Source organism: Euphorbia lathyris, chromosome 9 (genome assembly GCF_963576675.1).
Source record: "Euphorbia lathyris chromosome 9, ddEupLath1.1, whole genome shotgun sequence".
Classification (NCBI taxonomy): domain Eukaryota; kingdom Viridiplantae; phylum Streptophyta; class Magnoliopsida; order Malpighiales; family Euphorbiaceae; genus Euphorbia; species Euphorbia lathyris.
In genome coordinates this window covers 75,964,494-75,979,194 of record NC_088918.1, presented here as the reverse complement: position 1 = coordinate 75,979,194, position 14,701 = coordinate 75,964,494, and the positions used below count along the sequence as shown (strand labels likewise).

At 33.5% G+C, this 14,701-nt stretch overlaps 1 protein-coding gene across 3 annotated transcripts; it reads left to right on the top strand.

Moving 5' to 3' along the window:
- Positions 1-5,108: 5,108 nt before the first annotated feature.
- LOC136205626 (pentatricopeptide repeat-containing protein At3g22470, mitochondrial-like) lies at positions 5,109-12,241 on the top strand. Of its 3 annotated transcripts, XM_065996306.1 has the most exons (6): positions 5,109-7,171; positions 8,348-8,457; positions 8,547-8,654; positions 8,778-8,887; positions 10,861-10,989; positions 11,588-12,241. In XM_065996306.1, exon 1 carries the CDS (start codon positions 5,135-5,137, stop codon positions 6,815-6,817), a length of 1,683 nt encoding a protein of 560 aa, XP_065852378.1. In that variant the 5' UTR covers positions 5,109-5,134; the 3' UTR covers positions 6,818-7,171; positions 8,348-8,457; positions 8,547-8,654; positions 8,778-8,887; positions 10,861-10,989; positions 11,588-12,241. The 3 variants fall into 3 exon arrangements, 2 of the variants coding, with proteins under 2 accessions (XP_065852378.1, XP_065852377.1); XM_065996305.1 differs by having other exon boundaries at positions 8,778-10,989; XR_010676035.1 differs by having other exon boundaries at positions 5,353-5,369; positions 8,778-10,989.
- The last annotated feature ends 2,460 nt before the right edge of the window (positions 12,242-14,701 follow it).

Here is a 14,701-nt window from a genome sequence, read left to right as displayed (position 1 = left end):
AGCAGTAGTCTGGTGGCCAGGGATGTGTTGTTCGGGACAGTAAAGGTAAAGTGGTAGCAGCTTGCAGCTCAAAGGTTGTTGGAACAAGGAGCCACGCTTGGTTGAAATTCTGGCAATCCGGAAAGCTCTGTTCTGGGCAGCAAATGAGAGGTAGGAGCGAGTTATTTTTGAGTCAGACGCGCAAGGAGTTGTCTCTAGTATTCTCAACAATAGTGAAGATCTTTCTGCTTATGGATGCATAGTTCAGGACTGTACAGATATTTTGTTTTCAAAGCCGGGTTTTTCAGTCTTATTTACTCCTCGGTTAGCGAATACAGCTGCTCATGCGATGGCGAGACAGGCTGATTCTGTAGCTAACGATTATTTTTCTTTTTCTGAACCGAGCTGGATCGGTAATAAAAGTTTCTCTCTGTTTTCAAAAAATTCATATTTAATATTAATTAATCTAAACTCAATTTCAATAAGAAAGAGATATGGATTAGAAAAGGCAACAACATGTTTTTTCTTCTTTTTTGTTTGACCGTATTAGAATTAGAAAATTGAGAATTGGAAAATTAGAGAAACATGTGGTTTTAGGGTTTCAAATGTTATATGAAAATTGAAACCATTAAACAAATTAATAAAGTAATTTAATATTCGTGTTTAATTAGCAATCATCAAACATACACATTAACGAATCTCCTTATATACGCGCCAATTTTTATATAAATTTAAGAGAAAATTACATAATAAATCATATTTGAAATTTATTTTACAGTTAACTATCTTTTTTCTTTGTATTTTATCATTGTCATATATTCTAAATTTGAAATATCAGAATCTCATTAATTTATTTCTAATTTTGTCAAATTACATTTAGTAGTCATTAACTTATTTATTTAATTATTATTTAATTCAGTCACCATCCTCCATCCATATTTCTCTCTCCCTGCTCTACCTTTTCTGCTTTCCTTTTTCAGTTCATTGTTTCTGAATTTCCTTTTCTACTGTTTATGCATCTAATGATGTAATTCATAGTAATTTGTTACTAATTAAAATCTTCCACTATCTGAGTTTAAGTTTATAGAAGCAGTTTTTATTTGGCAAATATATTTTCCATATTTTCTATTTTTCATGCACCAATCTTGATATTGCTTCCTCTTGAGATTAAACTCCTTCTACATGGTCTCCATTACAGCAAAAAAATTGCTTACTGCAAGTCTGTCTAAATCATGATTCCAAGTAAGAATAAGTTCCTCAATCCATAGATTCAGAACCTTAGGAGGAGAAGAATTCTTTTCATTGAAATCGTTCTCTATAGGAATGAGATTTAGCTAATGATAAGCCTGTTTGTAGTTATAATTTCATCAATCGAAGTAAAAACAGGAATTTATAAGGATTGTGAACGAATCGAAATTCAGATAACACAGAAGAAAGAAGAGAAACTTGTAATTCATATTCAAAATGGAAGTCGATACGTTTTTGGAAGGGTTTTGACATGAATTAAATCAAAATATTTCTTATTTTGAAAGAAATGCTTCAGAAAACTAGGTTGTCGTTACCCATAGAAAATGAGGAAGAAGACTGCAAATTTCAGTAATTATTTATTTTTAAATTTAAAAAGTATTAATTTCGCTTTATTCAAGGGATGTGTAGGTGGTTCTATATGATAAAAGCAGTTTAAATTATTAAAACTCGACAAAGTGAGAATTATTTTTAGAAACATTTATAATTGTAATATTTTAAATCATTTATGACTTCCTTGTAACTAACCCTAAATTTAACCAAATATAATTAAAGGTCAAACATGTGATTGGCCTTTTGGATTTTTAAAGCGTATCAGTTGTATAAAATATTCAGTTAGCTCCACAAACTTGCATAAAATGTAATTAATTAATCATTCGGTTGTAAAAAAGTAAGTCAAATGCGGAAAATATGTTACACGTGCCTTAAAATGTCATTACATACATCACAAAATATATTAAAATATGTTAAAAAAGAATTTCTTACTTATTCAACTATAAAACATTTACTTCTCTAATATTATAATCGCATACTCCGATTTTGGTCATTTTACTTTTTTAAGATGCGTATAGCATATCTTCTGCATTTAACTTTCTTTTTTACAACCAAGTGATTAATTGATTACATTTTATATAAGTTTAGGGGGCTAACTGAATATTTTATGCAAGTTTAGGGGCTATCGAGATACTTTGAAAGTTCAGGGGGTCAATCAATTATTTTAGACAAGTTTAAAGGGGCAAATGATGTATTAAGCCTTTTTTTATATATATATGTAATAGGTGAAGAGATAAGTGCCTTAATTTTTTTCATATATATTTATGGATAAAATCAAATCAATATAATATAATATTAATAGATGTAAAAGTAAAAATTAAGGTAACAAAACATGTTTAAGGTTTTTGTGAGTATGAATTTAGAATCCATAGCCAAAATAGTATTAACAAAATAACACTAATTTAAATTTCTCTAGCGGAATGTGATATGTTATTTGTTAAGTTTTGTTAATTCAGCGCAACGTTATAATAAATGTCATGTTGCATAAGATATTAAAATAGGCCTAAGGTTTTGGAGGAGTATCAATTTAAGCTTTACTTTGTTTTTTCTACCAATTTAGCCTTAGGGCCTGTTTGGTTCAGCTGTTAGCTAATAGCTGTTGCGGTTGCTATTAGCTGTTTGCAGTTGCAGTAAGCTGTTAGCTGTTTGTTATCAGCTGTTTAATTACTAGTGTTTGGTAAAATTATATTGAGCTGTTGCTGTTCGGATTTAAAATGTCTAAAATGAGCATGTTTTAAATTAATCAACGATGAAATTATAAAAGCAAAATGTGAAAAAAATGCTCATAACGTTTACAACTAGGAATAATTTTACTCTTAATGTCTAAAATGGTGCAATTTTACCCATAACGCTAGTAGCTAAGAGCAATTTACCCCTAACATTGGTAAGTTGAGTCAATTTCAGATATTATTAGAAAATATAGATATTTTATTTCTTATTATATACTCCCTCCGTTTTTTATCATATGACGTTTTGGACTTTTGAATTTGTTCATTTTTATATGTCGTTTTGCATTACCAATGCACTTTTTACAATACTTTCTCTAATTTGCCCCTATTTATTGTAAGAGAGAGATATAATTATTAATGCAAATTATCTTAATTAAGTCATAAAAATTAATAAGAGAGAGAATTTTGCATAGAAAGTAGAGATCCAGGAGAAAAGTATTAAGGGTACATTAGTCATTTTAATAGTCTCATTAATATTGCATTGGTCTTGATGAAAAACCTTAAACGACATATAAAAAAGAATGGACGGAGTACCAATTACACATACCAGTAGTTCTAAAAAAAGATATTTCATATTTTTTTTTTGTGATTTAATAACAAAATTGAAAATTAATATTTATAAATTCGATGAAGTCTTCGAAATTTTTTTTGTCCAACTCGTATAAAAGGCAATATGTTATTTTTATTTTTTTTAAAAAAAATTCACGTCTAATCATATGTTTGTGATCTGTTACTAACCATGATAAAATGGTGAACATGTGAAGTGTAGATGACAATATTCATGACCAAGAAGACAGTTTGATAAATTATTTCTCAAATTCACCAAACTTGTCAATGTTATGGTAAAATTGCTTTTGGCTATCAAAATTAAGGGTAAAATTGCTCATAGCTATAAATGTTCGGGGGTATTTTTGCACATTATCCTATTATAAAATAAAAAATGTGTTACACAAATTAATAAAAATAATCTATATAAAAAATAAAAAATTTATTGAACGCAATAAAACATTGTTCTTCCGGTAATTATGTTGTTGAAATATAAATAATGTCAAAGAATAAACATATTTTGTGTAAATAAGAAGGATAATTATGTCAATAATAACTAACTACAAACAGCTGTTTATGAAAAGCTCCAAATAATAGCTTTTCGTGAAACGCTCCAAAACGCTGCAGTTTCCAAAGAAAATGCTAAACGCTGCGGTTATATAAACCTAACCAAACGCTATATTTTCTGCGGTTTGGAGTGAAACGCTAAACGCTCCTCCGAAAAGCTGAAACAAACACCCCGTTTGGTTCAGCTGTTAGCTAATAGCTGTTGCAGTTGCTGTTAGCTGTTTACGGTTGCAATAAGCTGTTAGATGTTTGCAGTTGCAGTAAGCTGTTAGCTGTTTAATTACTAGTGTTTGGTAAAATTATATTGAACTGATGCTGTTCGGTTTAAAATGTCTAAAATAGACATGTTTTAAATTAATCAACGATGAAATTATAAAAGAAAAAATGTGAAAAATACATATAATGTTTACAACTAGGAATAATTTTACTCTTAACCTCTAAAATTGTGCAATTTTACCCATAACGCTAGTAGCTAAGAGCAATTTTACCCCTAACATTGACAAGTTGGATCAATTTCATATATTATTTATAAGTTCGGCGAAATATTTGAATTTTTTTTTGTCTAACTCGTACAAAAGACAATATTTTTTTTATTTTCTTAAAAAAAATTCATGTCTAATCATATGTTTGTGATCTGTTACTAACGATGATAAAATGGTATGTAAAGTGTAGATGACAATATTCATGACCAAGAATGCAGTTTGATAAATTATTTTTCAAATTGATCCAACTTGTGAATGTCAAGGGTAAAATTGATTTTGGCTGCCAAAAATAGGAGTATAATTATACTATTTTAGACGTTAAAGGTAAAATTGCTCCTAGCTATAAATGTTAGAGGTATTTTTGCATGTTATTCTATTATAAAATAAAAAATGTGTTACACAAATTAATAAAAATAATCTATATAAAAAATAAAAAATTTATTGAACGTAATAAAATATTATTTTTTCGGTAATTATTTTGTAGAAATATAAATAATATTAAAGAATAAACATATTTTGTGGAAATAAAACAGCTGTTTATGAAAAGGTTCAAATAGGAGCTCCAAAACGCTCCAAATTTCAGAAAAAACGCTAAACGCTGCCGTTATATAAACCAAACCAAATTTTTTTCCAGTGGTTTGGAGCGAAACGCTAAAAAGCTAAAACAAACACCCTCTGAATTTCTATCAGATGTTAAGGTGGAGCAGCAGACGCCTTTTCACTGCGTCTTCATCTCATCATCAACATCAGGTAATGCCTATTTCTGCGCTTTCTTTTTCTTTTCTTCATGCTCCTTATTCCACCCCTGCAAAACTAAGAGGAGCTCAAACACAATACACCTTTCCGGATCCCATTTCTTCCTTCAACCACATGCTTCGTATGAATCCTCCCCCTTCTGTTATTCAATTTAACAAATTATTATCTGCACTTGTTAGAATGAATCATCTCCATACTGTCCTTTCTTTCTCCAAGCAGATGGAATCCTTGGGTATTAGACCTGATGTTTATACTTCTAATATTTTGATCAATTGCTTTTGCCATTTAAACCAGGTAGATTTTGGATTCTCTGTTTTAGGGAAGATGTGCAAAATTGGTTTAGAGCCTGACATCATAACCTTTAATACTTTGATTAATGGTTTATGTATACAAGGTTACCTTGTTGAAGCAGTAAATTGTTTTGATAAGATAGTTGCAATAGTATATCAACCTAATGTGAAGACCTATAATGCCATTGTCAATTCTTTGTCTAAGACGGGAAAATTCAATGTGTCATTTGGGTTGCTTGAAGAAATGGCTAGGAGAGGTTGCCAGCCTAATGTGGTGACATACAACTCTATTATTGATAGTCTTTGTAAGTATAGTCAGGTTGACGAAGCATTTCATCTATTCTCAAAGATTAAAATTGAAGGAATTTCACTTAATATTGTTACTTACACTTGTTTAATTCAAGGTTTATGCTATTCGAATAAGTGGGAAAAAGCTTCTGCATTGTTCAATGAAATGTCGACTCAGAACATAGCACCAAATTTAGTTACCTTCAATATGCTTGTTGATGAATTATGTAAGGAAGGAATGGTAGATAAAGCTAGATGTGTGGTCGGAACAATGATTCAGAAGGGTATAGAGCTTGATGTTATCACTTACACTTCGTTGATAGATGGATTTGGTTTGGATAGGCAGATGCATCAAGCTAGGAAAGTGTTTAATATGATGACAAACAAGGATTATAATCTTAATGTTTGTACCTATAACATATTGATTAATTGGTACTGTAAATGGAAAATGATTGATGAGACAGAGCAACTTCTGGATGAAATAATACGTAAAGGTTTAAGTCCTGACAGTTATACTTATAATGCACTTATACGTGGCTTTTGCTACACAAGAAGTCCTGGGGAAGCCATGAGTCTTTTTAAAGACTTGTGTGCAAGTGGCTATCGTCCAAACATAATAACTTACTCAGCTTTGCTACATTGCTTCTGTAAAGTTAAGAATTTTGATGTTGTCGTCAGCCTACTACATGAAATGAAGAAGAACAAGTTAAAGCCTAACATATTTATTTATAATATTCTAATGGATGGGATGTGCAGAGTTGGGAGGCTCAAAGATGCAAAGAAATTATTTTCTAAGCTTTCCACTCAAGGGTTGCAACCTGATGTTCATGCGTATACTATAATGATAAGTGGACTTTGTAGAGAAGGATTGCTAAATGAAGCTTACAATGTCTTTAAGGAAATGGAAGAAAATGGTTGCTCACCAAATAGCTGCTCTTACAATGTGATTATTCAAGGATTTCTTCGGCACAAGAGTCTGTCTAAGGCAATAGGGCTTATTCGTGAAATGCGTGATCATGGCTTTTCAGCAGATAACACTACAGTAGCTTTAGTAGTAGATTTATCTTGCGAGAAAGGCTATGACATTCTGAAAAATTTGTAAAGCTAAGGGAAGATTAAAAGATTAAAATAGCTGTCTTGTTTGTTGCTTGGTGACAGCATGTTTAGCTAAAATTATCTGTTGTCAATTGGGATCAAAAAGATGTATGGCTTGTCTGAAGGATGTTTTTTCTCTTTGATGTTGATTACTTTGCTGTGGACAGAGTAATAATACTGATCTTTGAATAGCAAATCTGCTCTTTTAGTGCATAGATATGTTCATCTGCCAATGAATATAATGCTGTATATTTTTTATATGTGTTATTCACATTCTGTTTGAGGTTGATTCAGCTCTTAAAAGCAAAGCTGATGTGGATAAGTCTTAGTTTGGTGAAAGCTGCATATCATGTTCAGACAAGTAAGCAGTAGTTGGGTTCCCGTCATTTTCTTGTTGATGTTCAAATTCTGTTTTTCTTAGCTAGAGTTTGTGTAAAGCTAATTTACGCAAATGAAACCGAAAGGAATAACAGTTTTAGGTTCCTGTAATATTTCCTCAAAGTAAATTAAACAGGCCAGAAATTGAAACATAGACACAAAATGAGCTTGTGAGAACTTTCTTCAACCATGTATTATAATGCACACAACTTATTAGATTCAAAATCTGATTTTGATTTGTTTTTGTATAATGGAATAGGCTTTATTTACTGTTTCAAGTGCATCAAGCATTAGATTTGATCCTTAGTATTAGTATTGTTATATACTTCATTTAAGCCCTTTAAAAATGGTATATGATTATGTATCTCACTCATGTTACTCATTGATTCTCCACAACCACAAACCGAATTTGGTTTAAGATCACCCAAATCTAAATACTCAAATTCCCCTAATCTAAAAATCTCAATTGTTTCTTGATTAGATTAATCAATGGAACTCTGCAAAAAAAAAAAATGTTCAAGTTATTTCCATAATTCTCTATATCTTTTTTACATGTAGAAAAGGTTCAATTGGTAAGATAAAATTGTAAGCCACAAGACCAACCTTATCACTACAGGGATGCAAGAGAATTTGGATGAATAAACAGGCTTTGAAGTATGCTTGTTGATGAATTATTTAATAAAGGAACAGTGGATAAGGCTAGATGTGTTGTCGGAACAATGATTCAGATGGGTATAAAGCCCAACCTTATCACTTACAATTTGTTAATAGAAGGATTTGGTTTGGATAGGCAGATGCATTAAGCTAGGAAAGTGTTTAATGTGATGACAAACAAAGATTTTATTCTTGATGTTCATACTTATAGCATATTGATTCATTGGTACTATAAATGGAGAATGATTGATGAGTCAGAGCAACTTTGTTTAAGTCCTAACGGTTATACCTATACAATGTTCAAACTTAGAATTGTACGATTTTCGCGAATCATAAAATTCTTGTAACAGTGCTTGAAAGAAGCCAATCAACAGTTCTTCTTTCAATACCTAGCTGATCAACAATATGTATCATTCTTTTGCTACCCTCAGCTCAGCTAGGTATTAATTAACACTTAGTTATGTTCTATTTCTATACTCATTTGTTGAATATCCAATTCATGAAGGGTGCAGACTTGCTTGTCGAAGTCATTCTAGAAGTTTGGCATTTATCATTCCAGACTGTGCCCCATGCTTGTGTATGGCCTGTCCTGATTTCTGCCATATAATCGGTGAGGTATGCATGATCATGTAAGTGAGAGTTTCTTTTATATGCATATTGCTTTTGCCAGATATCTGATTGATTTCACTTTTGTTGATTGATAGATGAAGAAACTCTATAGTTGGCATGATGTTTTCAAAAGCACAGAGATAGTCTATAGTTGTGTATTGAAATGCCCCCAATCAATTTTTTTTAGAACAATGATGTAAAGTGTAAGATCCAACCTTCGTCACTTTTTTATCATAAAATTTCTTATAGAAGCAAGCATCATAATGATACAATTGGTGTTTTAGAGCATCTTGAATCTAATATTTTTCTATTTTATATTCCATTAGGCCGTAGAGGATATGGAGGCACCTGAATTGGCTTTTCCTAATTGTGGTGAAACACGGAGCCAGTCGTGATGACAGTCATTGAAGTTCAGTTCAGGGTCTATTTCACAAAGGTCATTTAACTTCATTTCTTTGAATAAAATCATTGAACTTCACATTTGTTTCCAATAAAGTCATGTCGACCAATTTATATACAAAAACTCACTGGAATCTTATCGTAGCTCCAAAATACAGTTGACTAGATGCTTACTAAGTGTCATGTCAGAATTTTTAACTTGTATGGCTGACCTAATTCTTTCAAAGGGTAAATCAGAGCAGTTGTTAATTGCTTAAAATTTTCTTTCATTTGCACATAATTAAGCATCTAGTATTATTTCAAGCCAGGAAATGAGTTTATGATACTACATCTTGAGCAAAATGGACTCCTCTTTCATCCTCTAAAAAACCTGATCTGGAAAAACTCCCATAACATGTATCTCAATCAAAATTCTAGCATACTTAAGCCAGATTTTACATGTCCTAGATTTGTTATGGCTTATAGTATTTTTAAGCTGGGAATCTGAAATCTTTATACCTGTTAAAATTATTAAAAGGATTTCATTGTCTTGTGAAGGTCTTCTCTATTGTCTTTTGTACTGTGAATTCCTCTAAACAGTTATTGAATTTTTGAAACATGAAAGAAGCCAATCAACAGGTTTTCCTACAATATTTCTAGGTGAGAAATCATTCATCCTTGTACAAAAGATTATAAAATGTTTCTTCTAATATCATGCTCATTTTTACTGTTAAGATTTCTTCATTGTTCTATTGTTGGTACTTATGCTTCTCTAATGGATCATTCTCTCTTTTGTGGGGTTAAAGATCAGTTTGTTGTAAACAGCCCTACATTTTACAAGATCATTATGAAGTGTAAACAATTTCTAGTTTTGGGATAGTCAATGATTCCTAGCGGACGAGCTGTCGTTATATGTACAAGATCTGAGCCTTTCCGAAGAACAATGGCAAGATCTGAGTCTTTCTCTCACCAAGAACAACAGAGTTCTCACATCGATATTGAACTAAACTGCTTTTCTGTCACATGTCAGAACAGTAAATGCAATTGTTGCGTCAACATTAACTAAAACCATCCCAGGCTTCACATCCTCAGCCAACTTTTATGTTTGCATCACCTTTTATGCTATAGTAGTTATAGTTATTTCTTGGCCCTGTTTCAGCTATATGGGCTTTCCATCCTTCATAAACCCAGTTCCAATCTCCGGTCCCTGCAGTATTAAGTTAAAAATTAGTGTTTAGTAGTTATAGTGATTTCTTGTCCCTGTTTAAGCTGATAGTTAAAGGTCCATTTCTTATTAATATCTGACACCCCCTCACTGGGCTCAAAGCGTGCACAACATAGGCCATATTACTATGTCCTGGAATTTAATAAAAAATGGGGTTGCCAGGAATCGAACCCTTGACCACTTGGTCAATGAGGCTATGATACCATGTCAACAAAGGTCTAACTCACTCCAAAAAGTACCTTGAAGGGAGAGGATTGTCTCACACATATAAGGAGGCATATAGCTCTCTAATTAAGCAACGTGGGATGTTTAGCACACCCCCTCACGCCCAATTCATTTGGTGTGTGACGTTAATATCAACGACCCCCAACATTGAATATCATGACTCTGATACCATGTTATGGAACCAATGAACTAAAAACTTAAGCTCATAGTTAAAGGTCCACTTCATATTAATATCTGACATTTGAAAAGTGTAGATTTCATTTGAGTGTACGGAATGGTATAAACAGATTTCATTTTAACGTATGAAATGGTATAACATTTTTTGGGAAGTGTAGATTTCATAGGCTTGTAGATTATTCATGGATTTCTAAGGCACAAGAATTTGTCCATGTTGATTGAGGTCATACGTGAAATGGGTGATCAAGGTTGGTCAAGCTCATGCATCTACATTTGGCCAACCTGCACAGATTAGAGAAGGACAAGCAGCACTAGGATCAGTTCTTGGTTTTTTTGGGCTGTTGAGACAATTTTGCATTGGTTATGATACTTGTTCCCATGCATATATGATGACATGATTTCAGATCCTGATTTGGCTTGATGTTGAAGCATCTGTTCGTGAAGCCAATCTCTGTGAGGATGTCGTTAAAAAGATAGTTTCAAGCAACTACCTTTGCCTTAGCAGGGCATAGCAGCTTTTCCAGTAGAAATTGGTGAGTCTCAAGTTTATTGCAATTCCTGAAATTTTTAGACAGCAGTTTTTGCTGAATATTCTATAGATTAGTCTCCTATTTTATCTTGAATGAGTCTTGTGAAGCTCATTTTGTTGTCTTAAAATCTGCGACTAAAAATGTACTGTTTTGATTTGAAGTTTTCTTTCTACAATAAGCTTAAATAATTGTAGTAAATGACTAGCTACCAGTAGTAGTGTTTGTAAATGACTAGCTATCAGATTCCGTAATTAGACTCATGTTTTGATGGTATCGGTAGTAGTTTCTTCATATGAGGATGTTTACTAGTGAATACTTGGTTCATATGAACAGAGTTCTTCAAGGTGTGTTCCTAATGCCTTAAATTTTCTTGTTTCTTCTGTGTACTTGTGGTAATAGATTCATGATAACTTGATATTATTGGGAAATATTTCTTATTAGGATTATTGGATAAAGGATTTACTTTCGGTATGAGTTTGGTTTAGGTTAGCAAGAGTAAACTGACAATTGTATTTTAGGTGCCTACGAAAATATTCCCTTTTCATTTGTAATTAGGTGTCGTTTACTATAGTATTAAAGATTTACATAATCACTGTTGCAGCATATCACTGGTTGGTTCTATTTACTGAGACGACAGTCAGTACAAACTGATGTGGATGCAGAATGGACTACAGTTGATACAGATTTTATTGGATTAATGGGCCAAGCCATGTATGTAAAGGGGTTTAATGAGCCAAACTGGGATAGTGAAGACTATTTCGTACAAAGAGTAAAAGGTGATACCGATAATTTTGTTCGCCCTTGGCACACAGTGAAAAGAGTGTTCATTCCAATCAACTACAAGCAAGAGCACTGGATCTTAGGCGTGTTAGAGTTGCGGTCCATGCACCTGCACATATATGACAACCTTATCTCAAACATGTCGGAGCAACCTTTGGATGCGTTCCTCCAAACACCCTTACAAGTCATTGTTAGAGTAATGGAATTGAGCGGCTATTTTGTAGATGGACGTGAAAATGTGAGACGGATGATCACTTGGAGTAGAGTTCCAAGGGTGCCACAACAAATATCCGGCTCAAATGACTGTGGTGTTTGGACTTGCATAAACGCACAAGTCTTAAGTGGATCACATGATCTCCCGCATGATGACTCATATGTATATCCATACAACTCTACGGATCGCACTTTTTTCCGTTTGCACCTTGTAGTTGAGTTGTTTCATGGACGGTTGTTAGGTTTCAAATGATATTGTAATAGCATGTTTTTTGTTATATATTATGTTTATTTATGTAAAGTCTATTGTGGTCTATGTTCAAAATTTAAAAACCTTGTCGCATTTGAATGGAATTCGCTCAAATGCGACAAGTAACATTAAAAAAGGAATTGTCTGAACCGCATTTGAGCGCATTCAACACTCAAATGCGACGAGGTTTGTTGATAACCTTGTCGCATTTGAATGAAATGCGCTCAAATGAGACAAGTAACATTCAAAAAGGAATTGTCTGAACCGCATTTGAGCGCATTCAACACTCAAATATGACGAGGTTATCAAGGTAACCTTGTCGCATTTGAATGGAATGCGCTCAAATGCGACAAGTAACATTCAAAAAGGAATTGTCTGAACCACATTTGAGCGCATTCAACACTCAAATGCGACGAGGTTTGTTGATAACCTTGTCACATTTGAGCGGAATGCGCTCAAATGCGACAAGTAACATTCAAAAAGGAATTTTCTGAAAAAACATGGTAAAGTTTGTTGCCCCATATAACCATAGAGTATTAAAACAAGCACAGTGTTAAGTACAAATGATATTAATCAACTCGATTATAAATGCTTCGAGGTAGTAGTGTTAGAACAACTTGCTGAACTTGAGATTACACTAGGAAGCCGTGTAGTGTTTGGAAGCATGGATGGACAATTCAAACGATTATGACCGATGCTCCCGCATCTGCTACACCTTGTGCGAATTACATCTTCACCAACAGATGACCTTCTTTTCTGACCTTTTGGTCGACCAGCAGACCACCCCTCCTTCTTAGGAGGAAGCACCTTCATAGGATTCTCGTTCACTTTCCATTCCGATTGGTGACCAAGTGGATATATCGACTCACCCCATGCCAACTTAAGTGACTCATTGGTGTAGTAACGATGCACCCACAAGTGTGCATGTCCATACCGTCCATTCTTGAAAGCCTGAACAAATTGGAACCTGGAATGACGATCCCTCTAGCCCTCCATTTACATTTTTCCACATCCTTACATTTCACCTCAAACAAATACTTGTTTGATTTGTAAACCTTTCATTCAAACGAATTTTCAATTGCATATTTTCCAAGTGAATCTTGCAATTCAACTTTGTTCGAGAATATATCATTGACCCTCAAAGTAGTTCCTCCGTTTGATTGCTTAGGTGCAATATTCACTAGCGCATCACATGGCTTTGGACACCATCGAAATGGATCAGTCATCCTTTTCATTCTATCTTCATCACCATCCTCATATGGGATACGTTGGACGCATTCAGGTTGCTTAGCTGTTTCATGAACACTTTTAACAGGAATTTCATCCTGTGTGATATCTTCATTATCCACATTGTCACCATTATCATAACAATAATCATTATCATAATGCTCACCATGATGATCGTGATTATCATTATTCAGATAATCATCATTATTGTAGTTCTGATAATCGATACAATTTCCACCATTATTGTCATCCTTACCATGTATATGAGCATCCAGTTCAATGGTGGGGCCATTACTTACTACTTCCGTTGGTTTGCTTTGACCAACATGTCCCTCATTGTTAGGTCGCAATACTGAAGCTTGTATTGTTCGCATGTTTAGAGTAATGTACAATGGAATCAAATAGGTCGGATTCATTCGACAATACTCTATGAATCCCATGACATCTCCATCGTCATCAATATGTGCTATCCCACCACGCAGTTGATTTGGACCATTTGTCGCCTGCATGGACATTTGGAGATCATACGAGGTTGAATCAACGTGAAGTGCACCATAAACTTTCTCTTTCAACTTTTGCAAGTCAATCTCTGTTGGCAAAACCAACAACTTCGCTTTACCACTGACGTATGTCATCACAGTTCCCTCTTTGGTCCACAGTCCGTCCCAAGATAAAAAACACGTACACCTCTCTTTAGTTGACATACTTCTACATTTAGCAAAATGGACACGTGATCAAAAACATAATAAAGCCCATTCATATGTAAATGCGACTCAAATGCGACATTTTATACCAAAATGCGACTAAAATGCGACATGCTACACCAAATGCGACAGCTAAATGCGACATGCTACATCAAATGCGACCGCAAATGCGACATGTCTCTGAATGCGACAAGGTATATGTGAGTCTTTGTCGCATTTGATTCTCTGTGTCGCATTTGAGCACCAGAATGCGACACATCGAGCGACACTGTCGGAATCGGAAAATTTCAAGATTGAAGCAAATGCATTCGAATACCAACTGTGTATTTCTAGTAATGTGCATGAAAAACTGAAGAAATGATACTTACATGAACTTGAATGGGGTATGGATGTGCTTAGATCTTGAGTTGAGTTGATGAATTTTGCTATGAGAATGTGAAAGTAAATGAAAGGGAAAGAGGAGATGGTTGTTATATGAGAATAAGAGTAGTTTTGTCCAAAATGGGTTTAAATGTCTAATTTGGTAAAATGGAAGCAAGAT